This window comes from Gorilla gorilla, chromosome 8, assembly GCF_029281585.2.
Source record: "Gorilla gorilla gorilla isolate KB3781 chromosome 8, NHGRI_mGorGor1-v2.1_pri, whole genome shotgun sequence".
Classification (NCBI taxonomy): Eukaryota; Metazoa; Chordata; class Mammalia; order Primates; family Hominidae; genus Gorilla; species Gorilla gorilla.
The window spans coordinates 127613213-127633284 of NC_073232.2; the positions used below are offsets into that span (position 1 = coordinate 127613213).

Consider the following 20072-nt stretch of genomic DNA (forward strand, 5'->3'; position numbering starts at 1 on the left):
TCTCTTTCTTAGGTCTAGTATTGATTGTTTTATGAATTTGGCAGCTCTAGTGTTAGGTGCATATATATTTTAGATTGTAATATCTTCTTGTTGCGTTGATACTTTTATCATTATATAATGAACTTCTTTTTTTTTTCTTTACTGTTGTTCCTTTAAAGTCTGTTTTCTCTGATACAAGAATACCTACTCCTGCTTGCTTTTGGTTTCTATTGGCATTGAATATCTTTTTCCACCCCTTTACCTTGAGTCTATAAGAATCTTTAAATGTTAGATGTGTCTCTTGAAGATAGCAGATATTTGCTTTGTGATTTTTCATCCATTCTACCAGTCTATGTCTTTTATGTGGAGCATTTATACCATTTACATGTAACATTAATTTTGAGATGTGGGGTACATTTCTAGTCATCATGTTGATTGTTACCTAGTTACTTTGTTTTCTTCATTGTATTATTACTTTATAGGCCCTGTGAGTTTTATACTTTCAAGAGGTTCTATTCTGGTACATATTGACCTTTCATTTTAAGATTTAGAACTCTTTTTTAGCTTTTATTGTAGGGCTGGTCTGGTAGTGACAAAATCCTTAGCATTTGCTTGTCTGAAAAGGACTTTATTTCTCCTTCATTTATGAAAGTTAGTTTTGCTGGATACAAAATTATTGGCTGGCAGTTATTCTGCTTAAGGAGGGTAAAGAGAGAACCTTGATCCCTTCTGGCCTGTAAGGTTTATGCTGAGAAGTCTGCTATTAGTCTGATAAGTTTTTCTTTATAGATTATCTGATACTTTTGTCTTAGTGCTCTTAGAATTCTTTTATTCATGTTGACTTCAGAGAGAATGATGACTATATACATTGGTAATGTCGTTTGTGCAATGAATCTCTCAGGAGCTCTTTGAGCTTCTTGTATTTGGGTGTCTACATTCCTAGCAAGGCCAGGGGTGTTTTTCTCAAGTTATTCCCTCAAATAAGTTTTTCAGATGTTTTTCTCTTTCTTTTCCCTCAGGAACACCAGTGATTGTTAGGTTTGGCTGTTTTACCTAATCTCATATTTCTTGGAGACTTTGTTCCTTTTTTAAATTATTTTTTTCTTTATTTTTGTTTGATTGGTATAATTCAAAAGCTTTGTCTATGAGGTCTGAAATTATTTCTTCTACCTTGTCTTAGAGTAGTATTTGTCTAAGACAAAGTATTGTTAAAACTATCCACTTGCATTTTGCAATTTTCTAAATGTGCCTTTCATTTCCAGAAGTTGGTTTCTTTTTTTAAAATGTATTATTTTGTTAAAATTTTTATTTATATCCTGAATTTTTTTTTACATTTTCTTATGTTGGTTTTCACTTTTCTCTTTTATCTCCTTGAGTAACATAGTAGTCAACCTTCTGAATTCTTTATCTGGCATTTCAAGGATTTCATCTTGGTTTGGATCTATTGCTGAAGAGCTAGTGTGATCTTTTGGCAGTATTATAAAACCCTATTTTTTCATATTGCCAGAATTATTTTTCTGGTTCCTTCTTATTTCTGTAGGTTCTTATAATTATTTTTGAATTTATTTTTGATTCAACTGTGCTTTTTTCATTTCTTTTTTCCCCTTGAGAATGTGACTTTAATGTTTGTAGTTTATTTTAATCTAATTTGGCTCTTGGTGCTTTCAGTCATGAAGGCTCTGTATGAGTTCCTTGGTCATAGAGAGCCTTTTCATGGTGGCTTCCTCAGATACTGGTTGTAGTAGTGATGTGCTCCATTTATAAGTAGGTGGACTGTCTCCTGGGGGTTTGGAATGGCAGAGGTATCATGAAGCTTATTTCATTCGCCAGTGGCGTGTACTTATTTATTTATTTATTTATTCTTTCCCCAGTATTTTATTCACTGGGTTGAACAATTCAGACTTTAGGTCAATAGGTGGTGTCCACAGGTAAAATCTGGCTGTTGCTAAAGCAGGTATCATGATCCTTTCTTAAAAAAAGATAGTTTTAAAATAAAACTTACTTTCTTAGGAAATACCTGTATAACAATATTAGAAAATTTGATTTATTCAGGGTGAGTCCCACTAAAGATTTACTTTCTCCTCACATGATATATGATACAAATCATTACATGATAGTAAATAATTGGAATGCCAAGCCAATATTACTAATTAGATATTTTCCCTTATGTCCTATTGATAGCATAGTAACCCAATATACTTTTGAAAACAATTAGAATAAACTAGTTAACAATACTGTGGGCTAACTGTAATCATAGATATACAATAAATGTTTTAAACCAACAAAACTAAGGAGGGATATGGTAAATAGGAAATGTTCAGTTATCTAAGGATTTTTAAAATTGTGTCATTTAGTGCTGTGTACTGTTGAAAAAATGTAAGATTTTAAAGGAAGACTGTGTCAATGAATTATTTATCTACCAATTTAACATTAGCCACTTTTATTTAATGACTCAAAGAGTATTCTTGCTTTTTTATTTCTTATTAAGAAAATACAGGAGGTGATACGTACTCTCTACCTTCCTATGAAGGCATGAGATCCTTACCCCTCAAAGGATTGACAACTACAAATAATGTTATAATTGGTAAATTTTTAAATCCAATATTCTATTATCTGTGCAGAGTCAACGATATCAAGTTCCTGACATTCACTGAGAAATTTGTGACATTGTTTGTGGTTTTCTTAGGAATGTTTTTGTTACCAGTAGTATTAAACACTGAGTGGCAGCTGAGCCATTAACATTATACAATGAAATTGAGTCTGCCAGAAATCTACCATTTTTTCTTCCATTGTTTTTTCTTTCATGTGACTAGAAGACATCATTCATGATGCCATGTATGTCTGTCACTATCTTCTATTTATAAACAATCCCCAAGACAAAATATAATATTCCTAGCTAAATAATAGTAAAAGTAACTATGTAAATAGGAAAAGTCTCTCAGCTTAATGTAAGATGTTTTGGTTGTTAAGTAAGAGTTTAAAACATTTCATAGCAATGGCTATGTCTGTGGTGTTTGACTATAATGTCTGCTTATCTTTGGCAAACATCACCATATTCATAGGCTTTGTTGAGTCTCATAGGTTATACCTGAATCAAAAAACAAAAAGACAAAAAACCAACAACAACAAAGGTTGAGTATCTGCAAATGAGTCTTGGAGTGTTATTTTATAGCCCTGAAAACTAGAATGTGTGCTCTGGTTGCCTGGCTGAAGGAGAGTACCAGGTTTTCATGTTCCCATCCAGCTTGGCTTTTTGGATGAGATTAAGTTTATTCATCACATAGTAGCCAAATACTAGTATCTTGGACCCTTGTGAGGAGCATTGTCCATAACAGGTAGTCCAGATATAGCCCAGCAATCTCAGGAAATGGGCAGACATCTCTTACACTGGATGTCCACAGGCAGAATACAGAGTTCTTTCACTGAATGCCCTTACGAGGCACAATAAGAATGGCTAACATGGCTTTATATCACAGACAATAATAAAGGTGGTCTGTAGGGCCCTAGATGAACTCCCCAAAAGTTCTAGTACTGCCAAAATTTTCAGGGGTCTTCAATTACTGATTTTATTTTTCTCCATGTCATGGTTAACCACACCTTTTTTCACTCCTGTGGTGGCCTGTTTATCTCCTCTTTGTTTGTGATGTATGTTTTATTTGCTTTTAGTAATTGCTGTCTCTTAAGTATTATTGCAAAAATGTTTGCATTAACTATAGATGACTTTTCATGGTTTTTATCATGATCATATTTATTTTTTATTAGCCTATAATTCTGTTTGAATGTGTAGTCATGTTAACATATTTGTTAATGTTCCTGTCATGCAGCTCAAAATTGTTCTGGATTGAGAACCTGTGGACAGTGTTTGGAACAGCCTGGATGTGGCTGGTGCAATGATCCTAGTAATACAGGAAGAGGACATTGCATTGAAGGTTCTTCACGGGGACCAATGAAGCTTATTGGAATGCACCACAATGAGATGGTTCTTGACACCAATCTTTGCCCCAAAGAAAAGAACTATGAGTGGTCCTTTATCCAGTGTCCAGGTAATAATAATGTAATGGAAACAATTTCAGTTTCTGCTTAAGGGATCCAAGAAGGAGTTTTTGTTCTTATAATAAAGAAAATTTAGCTTTAGAAAAAAAGAACAATGAAAATGAGACTAAAATGTCAGAGATAAAAAATTATTCCACAGACTATATCTATCTCAGTTTATGCAGGTGGTATTCAGTTTAGAATCATTAGATAGGCTAAATGAATTCATGGAATATCATGATTAGCTTTCATTTCTTTTTTAATATTTTGTTATTTAGTTTAAGTTTTGGGATACATGTGCAGAACGTGCAGGTTGCATAAGTATATGTGCAACATGGTGGTTTGCTGCTCCTATTGACCCATCCTCTGAGTTCCTTCTCCTCACCCCCAGCCCTGCAACAGGCCCTGGTGCATGTTGTTTCCCTCCCTGTGTCCATGTGTTCTCATTGTTCAACTCCCACTTTGGAGTGAGAACATGCAGTGTTTCGTTTTCTGTTCCTGTGTTAGTTGGCTGAGGATGATGGCTTCCAGCTTCATCCATGTCCCTGCAAAGGACATGATCTCATTACTTTTTATGGCTACGCAGTATTCCATGGTGTATATGAACCACATTTTCTATATCCAGTCTATCATTAATGGGCGTTTGGGTTGGTTCCATGACTTTGCTATTGCAAGTAGTTCTATAATAAAGATACATGTGCATGTGTCTTTATAGTAGAATGATTTATATTCCTTTATGTACATACCCAGTAATAGGATTGCTGGGTCAAATGGTATTTCTGGTTCTAGATCCTTGAGGAATCACAGTGTAAAAACAAGCCTATTTCTCCACAGCCTCGCTAGCATCTATTGTTTCTTGACTTTTTAATAATCGCCATTCTGACTAGTGTGAGATGGTATCTCATTGTGGTTTTGATTTGCATTTCTCTAACGATCAGTGATGTTGAGCTTTTTTTCATATGTTTGTTGGCTGTGTAAATGTCTTCTTTTGAGAAGTGTCTGTTCATATCCTTTGCCCAGTTTTTTACGGAGTTGTTCATTTTTTTCTTGTAAATTTGTTTAAGTTCCTTGTAAATTCTGGATATTAGACCTATGTCAGATGGGTAGATTGCAAAAATTTTCTCCTATTCTGTAGGTTGCCTGTTCATGCTGTTGATAAGTTTCTTTTGCTGTGCAGAAGCTCTCTAGTTTAACTAGATCTTATTTGTCAATTTTGACTTTTGCTGCAGCTGCTTTTGGGATTTTCATTATGAAGTCTTTGCCCATGCCTATGTCCTAAATGTTATTGCCTAGGTTTTCTTCTAGGGTTTTTTATGGTTTTGGGTTTTACATTTAGCTGTTTAATCCATCTTGAGTTAATTTTTATATAAGGTGTAAGGAATGGGTCCAGTTTCAGTTTTCTGCATATGGCTAGCCAGTTTTCCCAGTACCATTTATTGAATAGGAGATCCTTTCCCCGTTGCTTGCTTTTGTCAGGTTTGTTGAAGATCAGTTGGTTGTAGATGTGTGGTGTTACTTCTGAGGTCTCTGTTCTGTTCCATTGGTCTATGTCTGTTTTGGTTACTGTAGTCTTGTAGTATAGTTTGAAGTCAGGTAGCATGATGTCTCCAGCTTTGTTCTTTTTGCTTAGGATCGTCTTGGCTATACTGGGGTCTTCTTTAATTCCATATGAAATTTAAAGTAGTTTTTTCTAATTCTGTGAAGAATGTCAATGGTAGGTTGATGGGAATAGCACTGAATCTATAAATTACTTTCGGCAGTGTGGCCATTTTTACGATATTGATTCTTCCTCTCCATGAGATAGAATGTTTTTCCAGTTGTTTATGTCCTGTCTTATTTCATTGTGCAGTGCTTGTTTTGTAGTTCTCCTTGAAGAGGTCCTTCACATCCCTTGTTAGCTGTATTTCTAGGTATTTTATTCTCTTTCTAACAATTGTGAATGGGAGTTCATTAATGATTTGGCTCTCTCCTTGTGTATTGTTGGTGTAAAGGAATGCTGGTGATTTTTGCAAATTGATTTTGTATCCTGAGACTTTGCTGAAGTTGATTATCAGTTTAAGTAGTTTTTGGGCTGAAATGATGGGGTTTTCTAAACTTAAAATTATGTCATCTGCAAACAAAGAAAACTTGACTTCTTCTCTTCCTGTTTGAATACCCTTTATTTCTTTCTCTTGCCTGATAGCCCTTGCCAGAACTTCTAGTACCATGTTGGATAGGAGTGGTGAGAGAGGGCATTCTTGTCTTGTACTGGTTTTCAAAGCAAATGCTTCCAGCTTTTGCCCATTTAATATGATATTGCTGTGGGATTGTCATAAGAAGCTCCTATTATCGAGCTATGTTCCATCAATACCTAGTTTAGTGAGAGTTTTTAACATGAAAGTATGTTGAATTTTATCAAAGGCCTTTTCTGCATCTATTGAGATAACCATGTACTTTTTGGCTTTGGTTCTGTTTATGCGAGGAGTTATGTTTATTGATTTGCATATGTTGAACTAGCCTTGCATCCCAGGGATGAAGTTGACTTCTGATGGATAAGTATTTTGATGTGCTGCTGGATTCGGTTTGCCAGTATTTTATTGAGGATTTTCACATCGATATTCATCAGGGAAACAGGCCAGAATTTTCTTTTTTTGTTGTGTCTCTTCCTGGTTTTGGTGTCAGGTTGATGCTGGCTTTATAAAATTAGTTAGAGAGGAGTCTCTCCCTTTCAGTTGTTTGGAATAGTTTCAGCAGGAATGGTACTAGCTCGTCTGTGTACCTCTGGTAGAATTTGGCTGTGAATCTGTCTGGTCCTGGGCTTTTTTTGGTTGGTAGGCTATTAATTACTCCCTCAATTTCAGAACTGTTATTGGTCTATTCAGGGATTCAGCTTCTTCCTGGTTTAGTCTTGGGAGGGTGTGTGTATGTGTCCAGGAACTTATCCATTTCTTCTAGGTTTTCTAGTTTATTTGCATAGGGGTGTTTATAGTATTCTCTGATGGTAGTCTATATTTCTGTGGGGTCAGTGGTCATATCCCCTTTATCATTTTTTTATTGTGTCTATATGATTCTTCTTTATTTTCTTCTTTATTAGTCTAGCTAGCATTCTCTCTATTTTCTTAGTTTTTCAAAAAACCAGCTCCTGGATTCATTGATGTTTTGGAGGGTTTTTCATGTCTCTATCTCTTTTAGTTCTGCTCTAATCTCAGTTGTTTCTTGTCTTCTGCTAGCTTTTGGATTTGTTTGCTGTTGCTTCTCTAGTTCTTTTAGTTGTGATGTTAGGGTGTCGATTTGAGATCTTTCCAGCTTTCTCATGTGGGCATTTAGTGCTATAAATTTTTCTCTGAACACTCCTTTAGCTGTGTCCCAGAGATTCTGGTATTTTGTCTCTTTGTTCTCATTGTTTTCAAAGAACTTCTTTTCTGCATTAATTTTGTTATTTACCCAAGAGTCATTCAGGAGCAGGTCGTTCAATTTCCATGTAAGTGTGTGGTTTTGAGTAAATTTCTTAATCCCGAATTCTAATTTGATTGCCCTGTTGTCTGAGAGACTTTGTAATGATTTCAGTTCTTTTCCATTTGCTGAAGAGTGTTTTACTTCCAATTATGTGGTCAATTTTAGAATAAGTGCCACTGAGAAGAATGTATATTCTGTTGATTTGGGGTGGAGAGTTTTGTAGATGTCTATTAGGTCCACTTAATCCAGAGCTGAGTTCAAGTCCTGAATATCCTTGTTAATTTTTTGTCTCGATCTGTCTAATATTGACAGTGGGGTGTTAAAGTGTCCCGCTATTATTGTGTGGGAGTCTAAGTCTCTTTGTAGGTCTCTACAAACTTGTTTTATGAATCTGGATGCTCCTGTATTGGGTACATATGTATTTAGAATAGTTAACTCTTCTTGTTGAATTGTTCTCTTTACCATTATGTAATGCCTTTTCTTTTGTCTTTTTAAATCTTTGTTGGTTTAAAGTCTGTTTGTCAGAGACTAGTATTGCATCCCCTGCTTTTTTTTTTTTAACTTTCCATTTGCTTGGTAAATTTTCCTCCATCTCTTTATTTTGAGCCTATGTGTGTCTTTGCCTATGAGATGGGTCTCCTGAATACAGCACACTGATTGGTCTTGACTCTTTATCCAGTTTGCAAGTCTGTGTCTTTTAATTGGGGGATTTAGCCCATTTACATTTAAGGTTAATACTGTTATGTGTGAATTTGATCCTGTCATCATGATGCTATCTGGTTATTTTGCACACTAGTTGATGCAGTTTCTTCATAGTGTCATTGATCTTTATATCTCGGTGTGTTTTTGTAGTGGTTGGTACTGCCTTTTCCATTCCATATTTAGTGCTTCTTTTAGGATCTCTTGCAAGGCGGGCCTGGTGGTAACAAAATCCCTTAGCACTTGCTTGTCTGGAAAATATTTTATTTCTCCTTTTCTTATTAAGCTTAGTTTGGCTGGATATGAAATTCTGGGTTGAAAATTATTTTCTTTAAGAATGCTGAATATTGGCCCCTAGTCTCCTCTAGCTTGTAGGGTTTCTGCTGAGAGGTCCACTATTAGTCTGTGGGGCTTCCCTTTGTAGGTGACCTGGTCTTTTTGTCTGGCTGCCATAGACATTTTTGCCTACATTTCGCCCTTAGAGAATCTGATGGTTATGTGTCTTTGGTTGATCTCATGGAGTGTGTTAGTGACGTTCTCTGTATTTCCTGAATTTGAATATTGGCCTGCCTTGCTAGGTTGGGGAAGTTCTCCTGGATAATATTCTGAAGTATATTTTCCAGCTTGTTTTCATTCTCCCTGTCTACTTCAGGTACTCCAATCAATTGCAAGTTTGGTTTCTTTACGAGGTCTCATATTTCTTGGAAGCTTTGTTTCTTTTCATTCTTTTTTTCTTTAGTCTTGTCTGCATGCCTTATTTCAGTAAGGTGGTCTTCAAACTCTTAGATTTTTTCTTCCACTTTGTCACTTCGGCTATTGATACTTGTGTTTGCTTCATGAAGTTCTTGTGCTGTTTTTTTTTCAGCTCCATCAGATATTTATGTTTCTCTCTAAACTGGTTATTCTAGTTAGCAGCTCCTTTAACCTTTGGTTCTTAGCTTCCTTTAGCTCAGCGTAGTTTTTTATTACCCACCTTCTGAAGCCTATTTCTGTGAATTTGTCCATCTCATCATCTGTCCAGTTCTGCGCCCTTGCTGGAGAGATGTTGTGATCATTCGGAGGAGAATAGGCGCTTTGGCCTTTTGGGTTTTTGGCATTTTTGTTGTTGTTGTTGATTCTCTCTCATCTTCTTGAGTTTGTCTAGTTTTGAGTTTGAGTTTCAGTTTGTCTGTTTTCTTTGAGGCTGTTTACCCTTGGATAGGGTTTTTTGTGGGGCCTTTTTTTGTTGTTGTTGCTTTCTGTTTGTTTTTCTTTCAATGATCAGGTCCCTCTTATGTAGGACTGCTGTGGTTTGCTAGGGGTTCACTTCAGCCCCTATTCATCTGCTTCACTCCTGCACCCGGAGATATCACTCAAGGAGACTGGAGAACAGTAGAGTTGGGTGCCTGCGCCTTCTTCTGGGATCTCTGACCTTGAGGGTCAGCAAGTCTGTGTCTTTTAAGTGGAAAGTTTAATTTGTTTACCTTAAAAGTTACTATTTGATATGTGAGGGCTTATTTATGGCATTTTGTTAATTGATTTATGGTTGTTTTATATATCCTTTGCTCCTTGCTTATTGTTTATCATTGTGGTTTTTTAGTTTTCTGTAGTGGTAGCATTTGAGTCCTTTCTCTTTCTTATTTGTGTCCTTGCTTCGTCAGGGAGTTTTATACTTTCATTTGTTTTTATGATGGCAAATATTGTCCTTTCACTTCCTGAAGCGTCTGTTTCAGGTCTTGGCTAGTGGTAATGAATTTCCTGTTTTTGCTTGTCTGAACATGGCTATCATAATACTGAAGAGGGAAAGGTGAAAGCTTTTTTTTTTTTTTTTTTTTTTTAAAGAACTGGAACAACACAGGGATGCCCACTTGCACCACTCTTGTTTAACATAGTACTGAAAGTCTTCAGACTGAGCAATTAGGCAAAAGCAAGAAATTAAATGGATCTAAATTGGAAAGAAGGGAGTCAAATTGTACCTGTTTGCAGGTTACATAATCTTATATGTAGAAAAGCGTAAATATTCTATCAAGAAACTGTTAGTACTGACAAATGAATTCAGTAAAGTTATAGAATGCCTAATCAACACACAAAAATCAGTAGCATTTTCATACATGAACAATGACTAGGAGAAAAGGAAATCAAGAAGGTAATACCATTTACAGTAGCTACAAATAATTAAAATACTTAGGAATAAATTTAACCAAGGAGATGAAAGACCTAGAAACCTTTAACATATACATTTTAACTTGTTAAAATATTTTTCAGATTTATATTACTACCAGTGAGATATAATAATGTTATTCATATAGGTCTATTCTTTTTCTTCATTTTGGTCTTATTTTTGCTACTACATCTATATATGTTGTGGACCCAACAGTACTTTAATAAAATTATTACTTTATATAATTTTATATCTTTTAAAGAATTTGAGTGATGAAAGGAGGATAAGTATATATTTTTAGCTTTTATTATATTAATCTTTTTACCATTTCTGGTTTTCTTTATTTGTTCCCATGGCTCCAAACCATCAGGTATCATACCTTTAGCCCAATACAGGTTTTCTTGACTCACCTATTTTGTGCTTTTATTGGCAAACATGTTACATTTTTATGGTTATAGGACAAATAATACCATTATATACATATATTTAAAAATAATTCCTTAAAAATATCAGGTAATAGAAAAAAGGAAAATAAATATGCATTTCCTATTTTTATTATTACACAATAATTACCAGTACTGTTTTTCTTTTTGCATGGAGTTGAACTACCGTCTGGGTCACTTGCTTTCCTTGAACAACTTCCTTTAGTATTTCTTGTATGGCTTGCCTTCTAGCATCTAATTCTCCTAATTTTTTAATATTTAGGAATGTCATTATTTCTCTAATTTTCTAAAGGTAGATTTGCTTGATAGAGGATTCTTAGTTAGCATTGTTCTTTTGAGTATATATTATTATACTGCTTACTGGCCTCTTATTTCTGATTTAAAATCAGTTGTTAATCTTATTGGGCTTTTTTGTAAGTGAGAAATGATTTTATCTCTTTCTTCTTTCAAGATTTTGTCCTTGTTGCTTTCATCATTTTAATTATAATGGGTCTTTTTGTGGATCTCTTTGTGTTTGTCCTATTTAGAGTTTTTTAGGTTTCTTGGATGTGTAAGTTAATATTTTTCATCAAATTTGAGTTTTCAGAAATGATGTTTTCAAATAATTTTTATTTTCTTTTCTCTTTCTCCCTCCTCTCTTTCCAGTGTTTCTGTTATTCATGTGATGGTAAAATTAATGATGTCCCATATGTTTTTCCAAGCTCTGCTTACTTTTCTCCATTCCTAGTTCTCTCTGTATTTTAGATTACATAATCTGTCAGTCTATCTTTAAGCTTGCTGATTATTTTTCTTCCAGTTCAGATCTTATGTTGAATTCTTCTAGTGTATGTTATTGTACGTTTCTACTTCATTTTTTTCTTAAAAATTTTTATTTCTTTGTTGATATTCTCTATTTGATGAGACATTGTCATCATACCCTTCTTCTTCAGGCATGATTTCTCCCTCCCCTCCCCTCCCCTCCCCTTCCCTTCCCATTTATTTATTGAGACAGAGTTTCACTCTTGTTGCCCAGGCTGGAGTGCAATGGCGCAATCTCAGCTCACTGCAACCTCTGCCTCCTGGGTTCAAGCAATTCTCCTGCCTCAGCCTCCTGAGTAGCTGGGATTACAGGCACTTGCCACCACACCTGACTAATTTTGTATTTTTAGTAGAGACAGAGTTTTGCTGTGTTGGCCAGGCTGTCCTTCAACTCCTGACCTCAGGTGATCTGCCCACCTTGGCCTCCCAAAGTGCTGGGATTACAGGCATGAGCCACCGTGCCTGGCCCGTTATTTTTTATATCTTTAATTATTTTTGAATATTTTTGTCTTTTTTTTTTCCTGAGACAGAGTCTCACTCTGTTGCCCAGGCTGGAGTGCAGTGGCGCGATCTTGGCTCACCGCAAGCTCCACCTCCTGAGTTCGCGCCATTCTCCTGCCTCAGCCTCCCAAGTAGCTGGAACTACAGGCGCCCGCCACCACGCCTGGCTAATTTTTTGTATTTTTAGTAGAGATGGGGTTTCACCGTGTTAGCTAGGATGGTCTTGATCTCCTGACCTCGTGATCTGCCCGCCTTGGCCTCCCAAAGTGCTGGGATTACAGGTGTGAGCCACCGCATCTGACCTATTTTTATCTTTTATGTGTATTCTTTGTTTAAATCAACTCTCTCTCTTTTTTTAATCTCCTGGTTTTTATGGTGTTTTTGAATTTTTTATTTTGAGATTTAATTTAGAATTTTTTTTTCTCTTCCATGTCAGGGTTTGGCAAACCAAGGTCGGTAGGCCAAATCTGGTGTGCTGCAGATTTACATAAAGAATGTTTTATCAAAGTACAACTCTACCCAGTTATTTGTGTATTATGTTTGTTTGCTTTTGCACTACAGTTGCAGAAAGGAATAGTTGTGATAGAGACTGGCCTGCAAAGCATAAAATGCTATCTAGTCCTTTATGTAAAAAAAGTTTTACCAATTCCTTTCTTGTAGTATATTTGTATAACCCGGGTTGTGGATGTATCTACAAGGGCCATTTACATCTGCTTTTACAATATCTATGGGGCTTTTTTTGTTTTCAGAGCAGGTTTGTATTAATATTTTACTTGGTGGTTTGTTCACCAAATATATGATGTGAATTTAAGATTACCATATAAGCCTGACATATCCTTTAAGTTCCCACAAGTTATGTTTTTCTTCCATAAACATATCCCAGGGGACTTAAAATTCTTTTCTGCTTTTTGTAGAGCTTGTGATGTGTTTTAATACCTTTTTCATAGATAGTGTCTCCAGTTGATAGGATCATTTTATGAACATGGTTCAGTTTAGCTTGCTTCCTTTAGGATGCCAAGAGTTACATCCTCTTGGTCTGCTGGATTTTGGAACCTATGCCTCCTAGTTCTTATTCGTCTATTCCACGTATAGTAAAATTTGGTCACTAGCTCAAATTTAGCTTTACTATTCTTATTTTGAATCTCTGCTTCATTTCTAGCATCTGATAATTCCCATTTCTTTTAAAGTGGTATATGTGTTGAAAAATGCTTTGGGTAAATTTTTGTCTTAAATTTCTGTGTATATTTTTAAAATTTATTAAGATTGTCACAAAGATATTTTTAAATGTTGCGCATCTGTTGCAGAGTAACTATTTTTCAAAACTATGTACTTATTTGCATATCAAAGGCTGAATTGTCATTCTATTTTATTTTGATTTTTTTCTGTTTGTGTGTCCATAAATGAGGAGCCATCTGGAGTGGTTTTAAAATTTAGAGAAAATAGAATGGATGACTTCTCTTTAGTTTTATTCATATTCCGTAGCTACTGAGATATTAGGTGATATTAGAACCTTTCAAGCAACAATGTAAACCTCAACACTCTTATGTGCAAGCTGACATTACCTGTCGATCTAACACTCTTTTGGTAGTGGGGAATAGAACATAACCATAGGCTTACTAATATATCATTTTCTTGTTATTTGATACAGCCATTATGCCTGGGTCCCCTTTTCTGTAATATACTTTCTCCTTTGCCATTGCTACCATATTAGTTATAAGGTGTGACAATTACCAGACTTTTTTCACCAGATATTTTTTCTGCAGGTAGGTCTAAAGTATACTGGCTTTCTGCATCATATATAGACCATGTCAGGCTTCCTTGATTTATACTTTCCACCAGATGGATGAAGGAATACCAGTGATATGCTTCTTGACTGCCCTATGACTAACCTTTGTTTTCAGAATTTTTCTTATTCAGGAAAGGAGGGTTGAGTGGCATTTTGCTAGGGAACTTCTTTTATCATCAAGAGGTATTATAGATTACTACCTTCTAGTTTTGTTCATGTAGGTCACCATAATGCCTATCATTGCTGGTACATTTACTTATTATTTTACCGTTAATCTGTGAGGGAGATGTTAGATATGAGTGCTAAATTTAGCTGTCTTATTCAGATGTTAAAACTTTTTTTTTAAATGATTCTTCCAAATGGCCAGAAATTTCATGAAGTTGTTACAGTAACCCATTTCTTACTTTAAATCTTCTGGTAAGTCTTTACATGTAGTGGGCACTCAGTAAATTTTGTTTTTACCTGAGTGAATTAATTAGTGGTGTCACAGAGTAAATTTTCTATGAAACAGTACCTTGCCAGGGCAATTAGGCAGGAGAAGGAAATAAAGGGTGTTCAATTAGGAAAAGAGGAAGTCAAATTGTCCCTGTTTGCAGATGACATGATTGTATATCTAGAAAACCGTATTGTCTCAGCCCAAAATCTCCTTAAGCTGATAAGCAACTTCAGCAAAGTCTCAGGATACAAAATCAATGTACAAAAATCACAAGCATTCTTATACACCAATAACAGACAAACAGAGAGCCAAATCATGAGTGAACTCCCATTCACAATTGCTTCAAAGAGAATAAAATAGTTAGGAATCCAACTTACAAGGGACGTGAAGGACCTCTTCAAGGAGAACTACAAACCACTGCTCAAGGAAATAAAAGAGGATACAAACAAATGGAAGAACATTCCATGCTCATGGGCAGGAAGAATCAGTATCATGAAAATGGCCATACTGCCCAAGGTAATTTACAGATTCAGTGCCATCCCCATCAAGCTACCAATGACTTTCTTCACAGAATTGGAAAAAACTACTTTAAAGTTCATATGGAACCAAAAAAGAGCCCGCATCGCCAAGTCAATCCTAAGCCAAAAGAACAAAGCTGGAGGCATCACATTACCTGACTTCAAACTATACTACAAGGCTACAGTCACCAAAACAGCATGGTACTGGTACCAAAACAGAGATATAGATCAATGGAACAGAACAGAGCCCTCAGAAATAACACCACATATCTACAACTATCTGATCTTTGACAAACCTGAGAAAAACAAGCAATGGGGAAAGGATTCCCTGTTTAATAAATGGTGCTGGGAAAACTGGCTAGCCATATGTAGAAAGCTGAAACTGGATCCCTTCCTTACACCTTATACAAAAATCAATTCAAGATGGATTAAAGACTTAAACATTAGACCTAAAATCATAAAAACCCCAGAAGAAAACCTAGGCATTACCATTCAGGACATAGGCATGGGCAAGGACTTCATGACTAAAACACCAAAAGCAATAGCAACAAAAGCCAAAATTGACAAATGGGATCTAATTAAACTAAAGAGCTTCTGCACAGCGAAAGAAACTACCATCAGAGTGAACAGGCAACCTACAAAATGGGAGAAAATTTTCGCAACCTACTCATCTGACAAAGAGCTAATATCCAGAATCTACAATGAACTCAAACAAATTTACAAGAAAAAAACAAACAACCCCATCAAAAAGTGGGTGAAGGACATGAACAGACACTTCTCAAAAGAAGACATTTATGCAGCCAAAAAACACATGATAAAATGCTCACCATCACTGGCCATCAGAGAAATGCAAATCAAAACCACAATGAGATACCATCTCACACCTGTTAGAATGGCAATCATTAAAAAGTCAGGAAACAACAGGTGCTGGAGAGGATGTGGAGAAATAGGAACACTTTTACACTGTTGGTGGGACTGTAAACTAGTTCAACCATTGTGGAAGTCGGTGTGGTGATTCCTCAGGGATCTAGAACTAGAAATACCAGTTGACCCAGCCATCTCATTGCTGGGTATATACCCAAAGGACTATAAATCATGCTGCTATAAAGACACATGCACACATATGTTTATTGCGGCACTATTCACAATAGTAAAGACTTGGAACCAACCCAAATGTCCAACAATGATAGACTGGATTAAGAAAATGTGGCACATATACACCATGGAATACTATGCAGCCATAAAAAATGATGAGTTCATGTCCTTTGTAGGGACATGGATGAAATTGGAAATCATCATTCTCAGTAAACTATCGCAAGAATAAAAAACCAAACACCGCATATTCTCACTCATAGGTGGGAATTGAACAATGAGAACACATGGACACAGGAAGGGGAACATCACACTCTGGGGACTGTTGTGGGGTGGGGGGAAGGGGGGAGGGATAGCATTGGGAGATATACCTAATGCTAGATGACGAGTTAGTGGGTGCAGCGCACCAGAATCGCACATGTATACATATGTAGCTAACCTGCACATTGTGCACATGTACCCTAAAACTTAAAGTATAATAATAATAAAAAATAATTAAAAAAAAGAAACAGTACCTTAAGCTTTTAAGGATAATGTTATAAAATTAAAGTTTTTAATAACATTATTGTAAAGATAATATTAATTTATTATAGACAATTGGTAATACAGAAAATTCTTACTATAGTAAGATACCCATCAGCTTTTCCATAAACATATTTATACATTTCATCACAAAATTGTTACTATGTTAAATTGAAACAAAATATGCACGTTTCACAGGGTTCAATGCGATGTTTTAATACAGGTATATGTTGTATAATGGTCGAATCATGGTAATTAACATATCTATTAACTTAAACATTTATAATGTGTTTGTCGTGAGAACATTCAGAATCCTCTCTTCTAGGTATTTGAAATGCATTATTGTTAGCTATAATCACCTTACTACTGTTCTTGTACTCTATTGCATAGTAGGTATTCCTCCTATGTGTAACATTGTATGCATTAACCAACATGTCCCTATCTCCCCCTCCTATTCTCTCCAGTTTCTTGTAATCATCATTATACTCTTAATGTCTATGAGATCTTTTTTTTAAAGATACCATATATGACTGAGATCATGTGGTGATTGTCTTTCTGTGCCTGGCTTATTTCACTTAAGAAAATGTCATCTAAACTCATCCGTGTTGTCCCAAATGATGGGATTTTATTTTTTATGGACCTTTTTCATGGCTGAAAAATATTTCATTGTGTGCATGTGTGTATGTGTATTTATTTATTTATTCACACTTTCTTTATCTATTCATCCATGTTTGGTATTTAGGTTGATCCTATATTTTGGTTATTGTGTGTAGTGCTGCAATATATTAATACATTGAAGTGCTGATGTCTCTTCAACATACTGATTTTATTTCCTTTGGATATACACCCAGTAGTGAGATTGCTGGATCATATAGTATTATATTTTTATTTTTTTGAGAAACCTCCAACTGTTTTTGATGTACCAATTTACATTCCCATAAAAAATGTATAGAGTTCCCCTTTCTCCACATACATGCCAGCATTTGTTTTTTTCACTGTCAATTTTATAATTTACACATGGCTGTTTAGGAGCATGTTCTTTAATTTCTATCTATTTGTACAGTGTTTGAAGTTCCTTCTCTTCTAGTTTTATTTCATTATGGTCAGAAAAGATACTTCATATGATTTTGATATATTTAATTCATTAAGACTTTTTCCCTAACATATTAGCTAACCTGAAGAATGTTGCATATGCATTTGAGAAGAATGTGAATTCTGCAGCTTTTGGATGGAATATTTTGTATATGTGAAGTCTTTTTTGTCATAAATTCAGTTTATGTTCAGTGTTTCCCCATTTATTTTCCGTCTTGATGATCTGTCGATTGCTGAGAGTTGGGTGTTAACATTCCCCTACTACTATTGTTTTGCTTTCTATACCTCCCTTTGGATCTATTAATGTTTGCTTTCTATATTAAGTTACTCCAATGTGCATTCCATATAAATTCTCGATTGTTCTATCCTCTTGTATTGATCCCTTTATCAGTAAGTATTGACCTCATTTATCTCTTTTTATAGTTTTTGACTTGAAGCCTATTTTGTCTAATAGAAGTATAGTTAATCCTACTTACTTTTCCATTTGCATGCAATATGTTTTTGCATCTCATTACTTTAAGTCTATGCACATTCTTAAAGGTGAATTGAATCTTTTGTTGGCAGTATGTAGTTGGGTCTTGTTTCTTTATTCATTGACTCACTGTTTGTCTTTTATTTGGAGAATTTAAGCCCTTTACATTCAAGGTAATTATTGGAAGGTAAGGATTTTGTACTGCCATGTTGCTACTTGTTTTCTAGTTGTTTTGTAGAACATTTCTTTCTTTCTTCTCTTACTGCCTCCCTTTGTGTTAAGTGATTTTCTCTAGCAATATGATTTGATTTCTTGCTTTTTATTTTTAGTGTATATATTGTAGGCTTTTGTTTTTTGCTTACCTTGAGCCTATCAAAAAACATCTTACCATTTTAAAAGGCTATTTTGAATTGATAAGTTAATTTTGGTCGGAAGAAAAGGAAAAACCCACTGTATTCTTTAACTTCATTACTCTTCTACATTTTGCATTTTTGATGTCATAATTTACATCTTATATTGCTTATCCCTTAACCAAATCATTTTAGTTGTTATTATTTTTATTTGCTTTGTTTTTTAACCTTCCTAATAAGGATATAATTGTTTCTTGACCCACGATTACCATGTTAGAGTATTCTGAATTTGTTTAGATACTTATTTTTACCTGTCAGTTTTATAGTTTTGAACTTTTTTTGTTACACATTAGGATTATTATTTTTTCTTTTTGTTCGAACAACTCCTTTCAGTATTTTTTTTGTAATGTAGTTCTGGTTGCAAAGTTTTTCTTCAGCTTTTGTTTATCTGGAAATGTCTTTAGTCTTTATTTGTAATTAATAAGTTTGCTCTATACAGTATTCTTGGCAGGCAGTTTTGTTGTCTTTGAATATGTCATCCCGCTCTCTCTTGGCCTGTGGGGTTTCTCCTGGTAACTCTCCTGTCGGGCATATTGGAATTCCTTTATGTGTTATTTGCTTTTTTTTTTTTTTCTCATGCTGCTTTCAGTGTTCTCTGTCTTTGACTTTTGAGAAAGTGGTTATATATGTCTTAGGGTTATCTTATTTGGATTGAATCTGTTTTGTTACCTTTCACCTTTCTGTACTTGAATATTTATATCTTTCTTCAGGTTTGGACATTTTCTGTTATTATTTTTTTAAATAAGCTTTCTTCCCCATTTTCATTTTTTATCTTTTTTGAACACTAATGATAGACAGATTTGCTCTTTTGACACTGTTTCATAGAATCTCTGTGTTTTTCTCATTGCTTATCTGTTTTCTTCTCTGAGTGTGTATTTTCCAATAGCTTGTTTTTGAAATCAGTGATTCTTCTGCTTTGTCATTCTGCTATTGATGCACTTTATTGCATTTTTTTTTTTTTGAGATGGAGTCTTGCTCTGTTGCCCAGGCTGGAGTGCAGTGGTGCAATCTCGGCTCACTGCAACCTCCACCTCCTGGGTTCATGCCATTCTCCTGCTTCAGCCTCGCAAGTAGCTGGGACTACAGGCGCCTACCACCACGCCTGGCTAATTTTTTTGTATTTTTAGTAGAGATGGGGTTTCACCATGTTAGCCAGGATCATCTCAATCTCCTGACCTTGGGATCTGACTGCCTCAGCCTCCCACAGTGCTGGGATTACAGGCGTGAGCCACCGCAGGTGTGCGGCCTGCATTTTTCCCTTCATTTATTATTCTTTTTAGCTCCTGGATTACTGTTTGATTTTTTAAATTATTTCAATTTGTTTGTTGAATTTCTCTAACAAATTCCTCATTTGTTCCTCTGTGTTGTATTGACATTGCTGATTTTGCTTAAAGCAGCTATATTTTAATTCTTTGATTGCCTATGATTTATGTGCATATGTTTAGGATTAGTAATTGGCACCTTGTTTTGGGCATTTCATGAGGCCATCTTTTCCAAGCTAATCTTATATCTTCTTTACATGTGTCTCTGTATGTTTATTGACGAATTAGGTATTTTTTTCCAGTCTTTGCAGTCTGGATTTGTTTGTGACTGTTCTGTTTCGGTGGGCTTGTTGACATATTCTGAGCATACTGACTCTTGTATTTCATTTTAGTGCTAGAAGGTGCTCTGAGCCCAGCTTTGACATGATTGTCTAATGCAGGATCCAAACTCATTG

General features: G+C 35.2%; 1 protein-coding gene across 4 annotated transcripts in view; it reads left to right on the forward strand.

Moving 5' to 3' along the window:
* ATRNL1 (attractin like 1) overlaps positions 1 to 20072 on the forward strand; it is an 853221-nt gene that overhangs the window by 221038 nt on the left and 612111 nt on the right. For 3 of the 4 annotated variants that reach the window (XM_019035499.4, XM_055353888.2, XM_019035498.4), the window contains exon 18: positions 3804 to 4022. The exons of the other annotated variant lie outside the window; for it this stretch is intronic. In XM_019035499.4, the coding sequence (XP_018891044.1) occupies positions 3804 to 4022 (219 nt within the window). The remainder of the gene's footprint in view (positions 1 to 3803; positions 4023 to 20072) is intronic. 4 annotated transcript variants of the gene reach the window in all.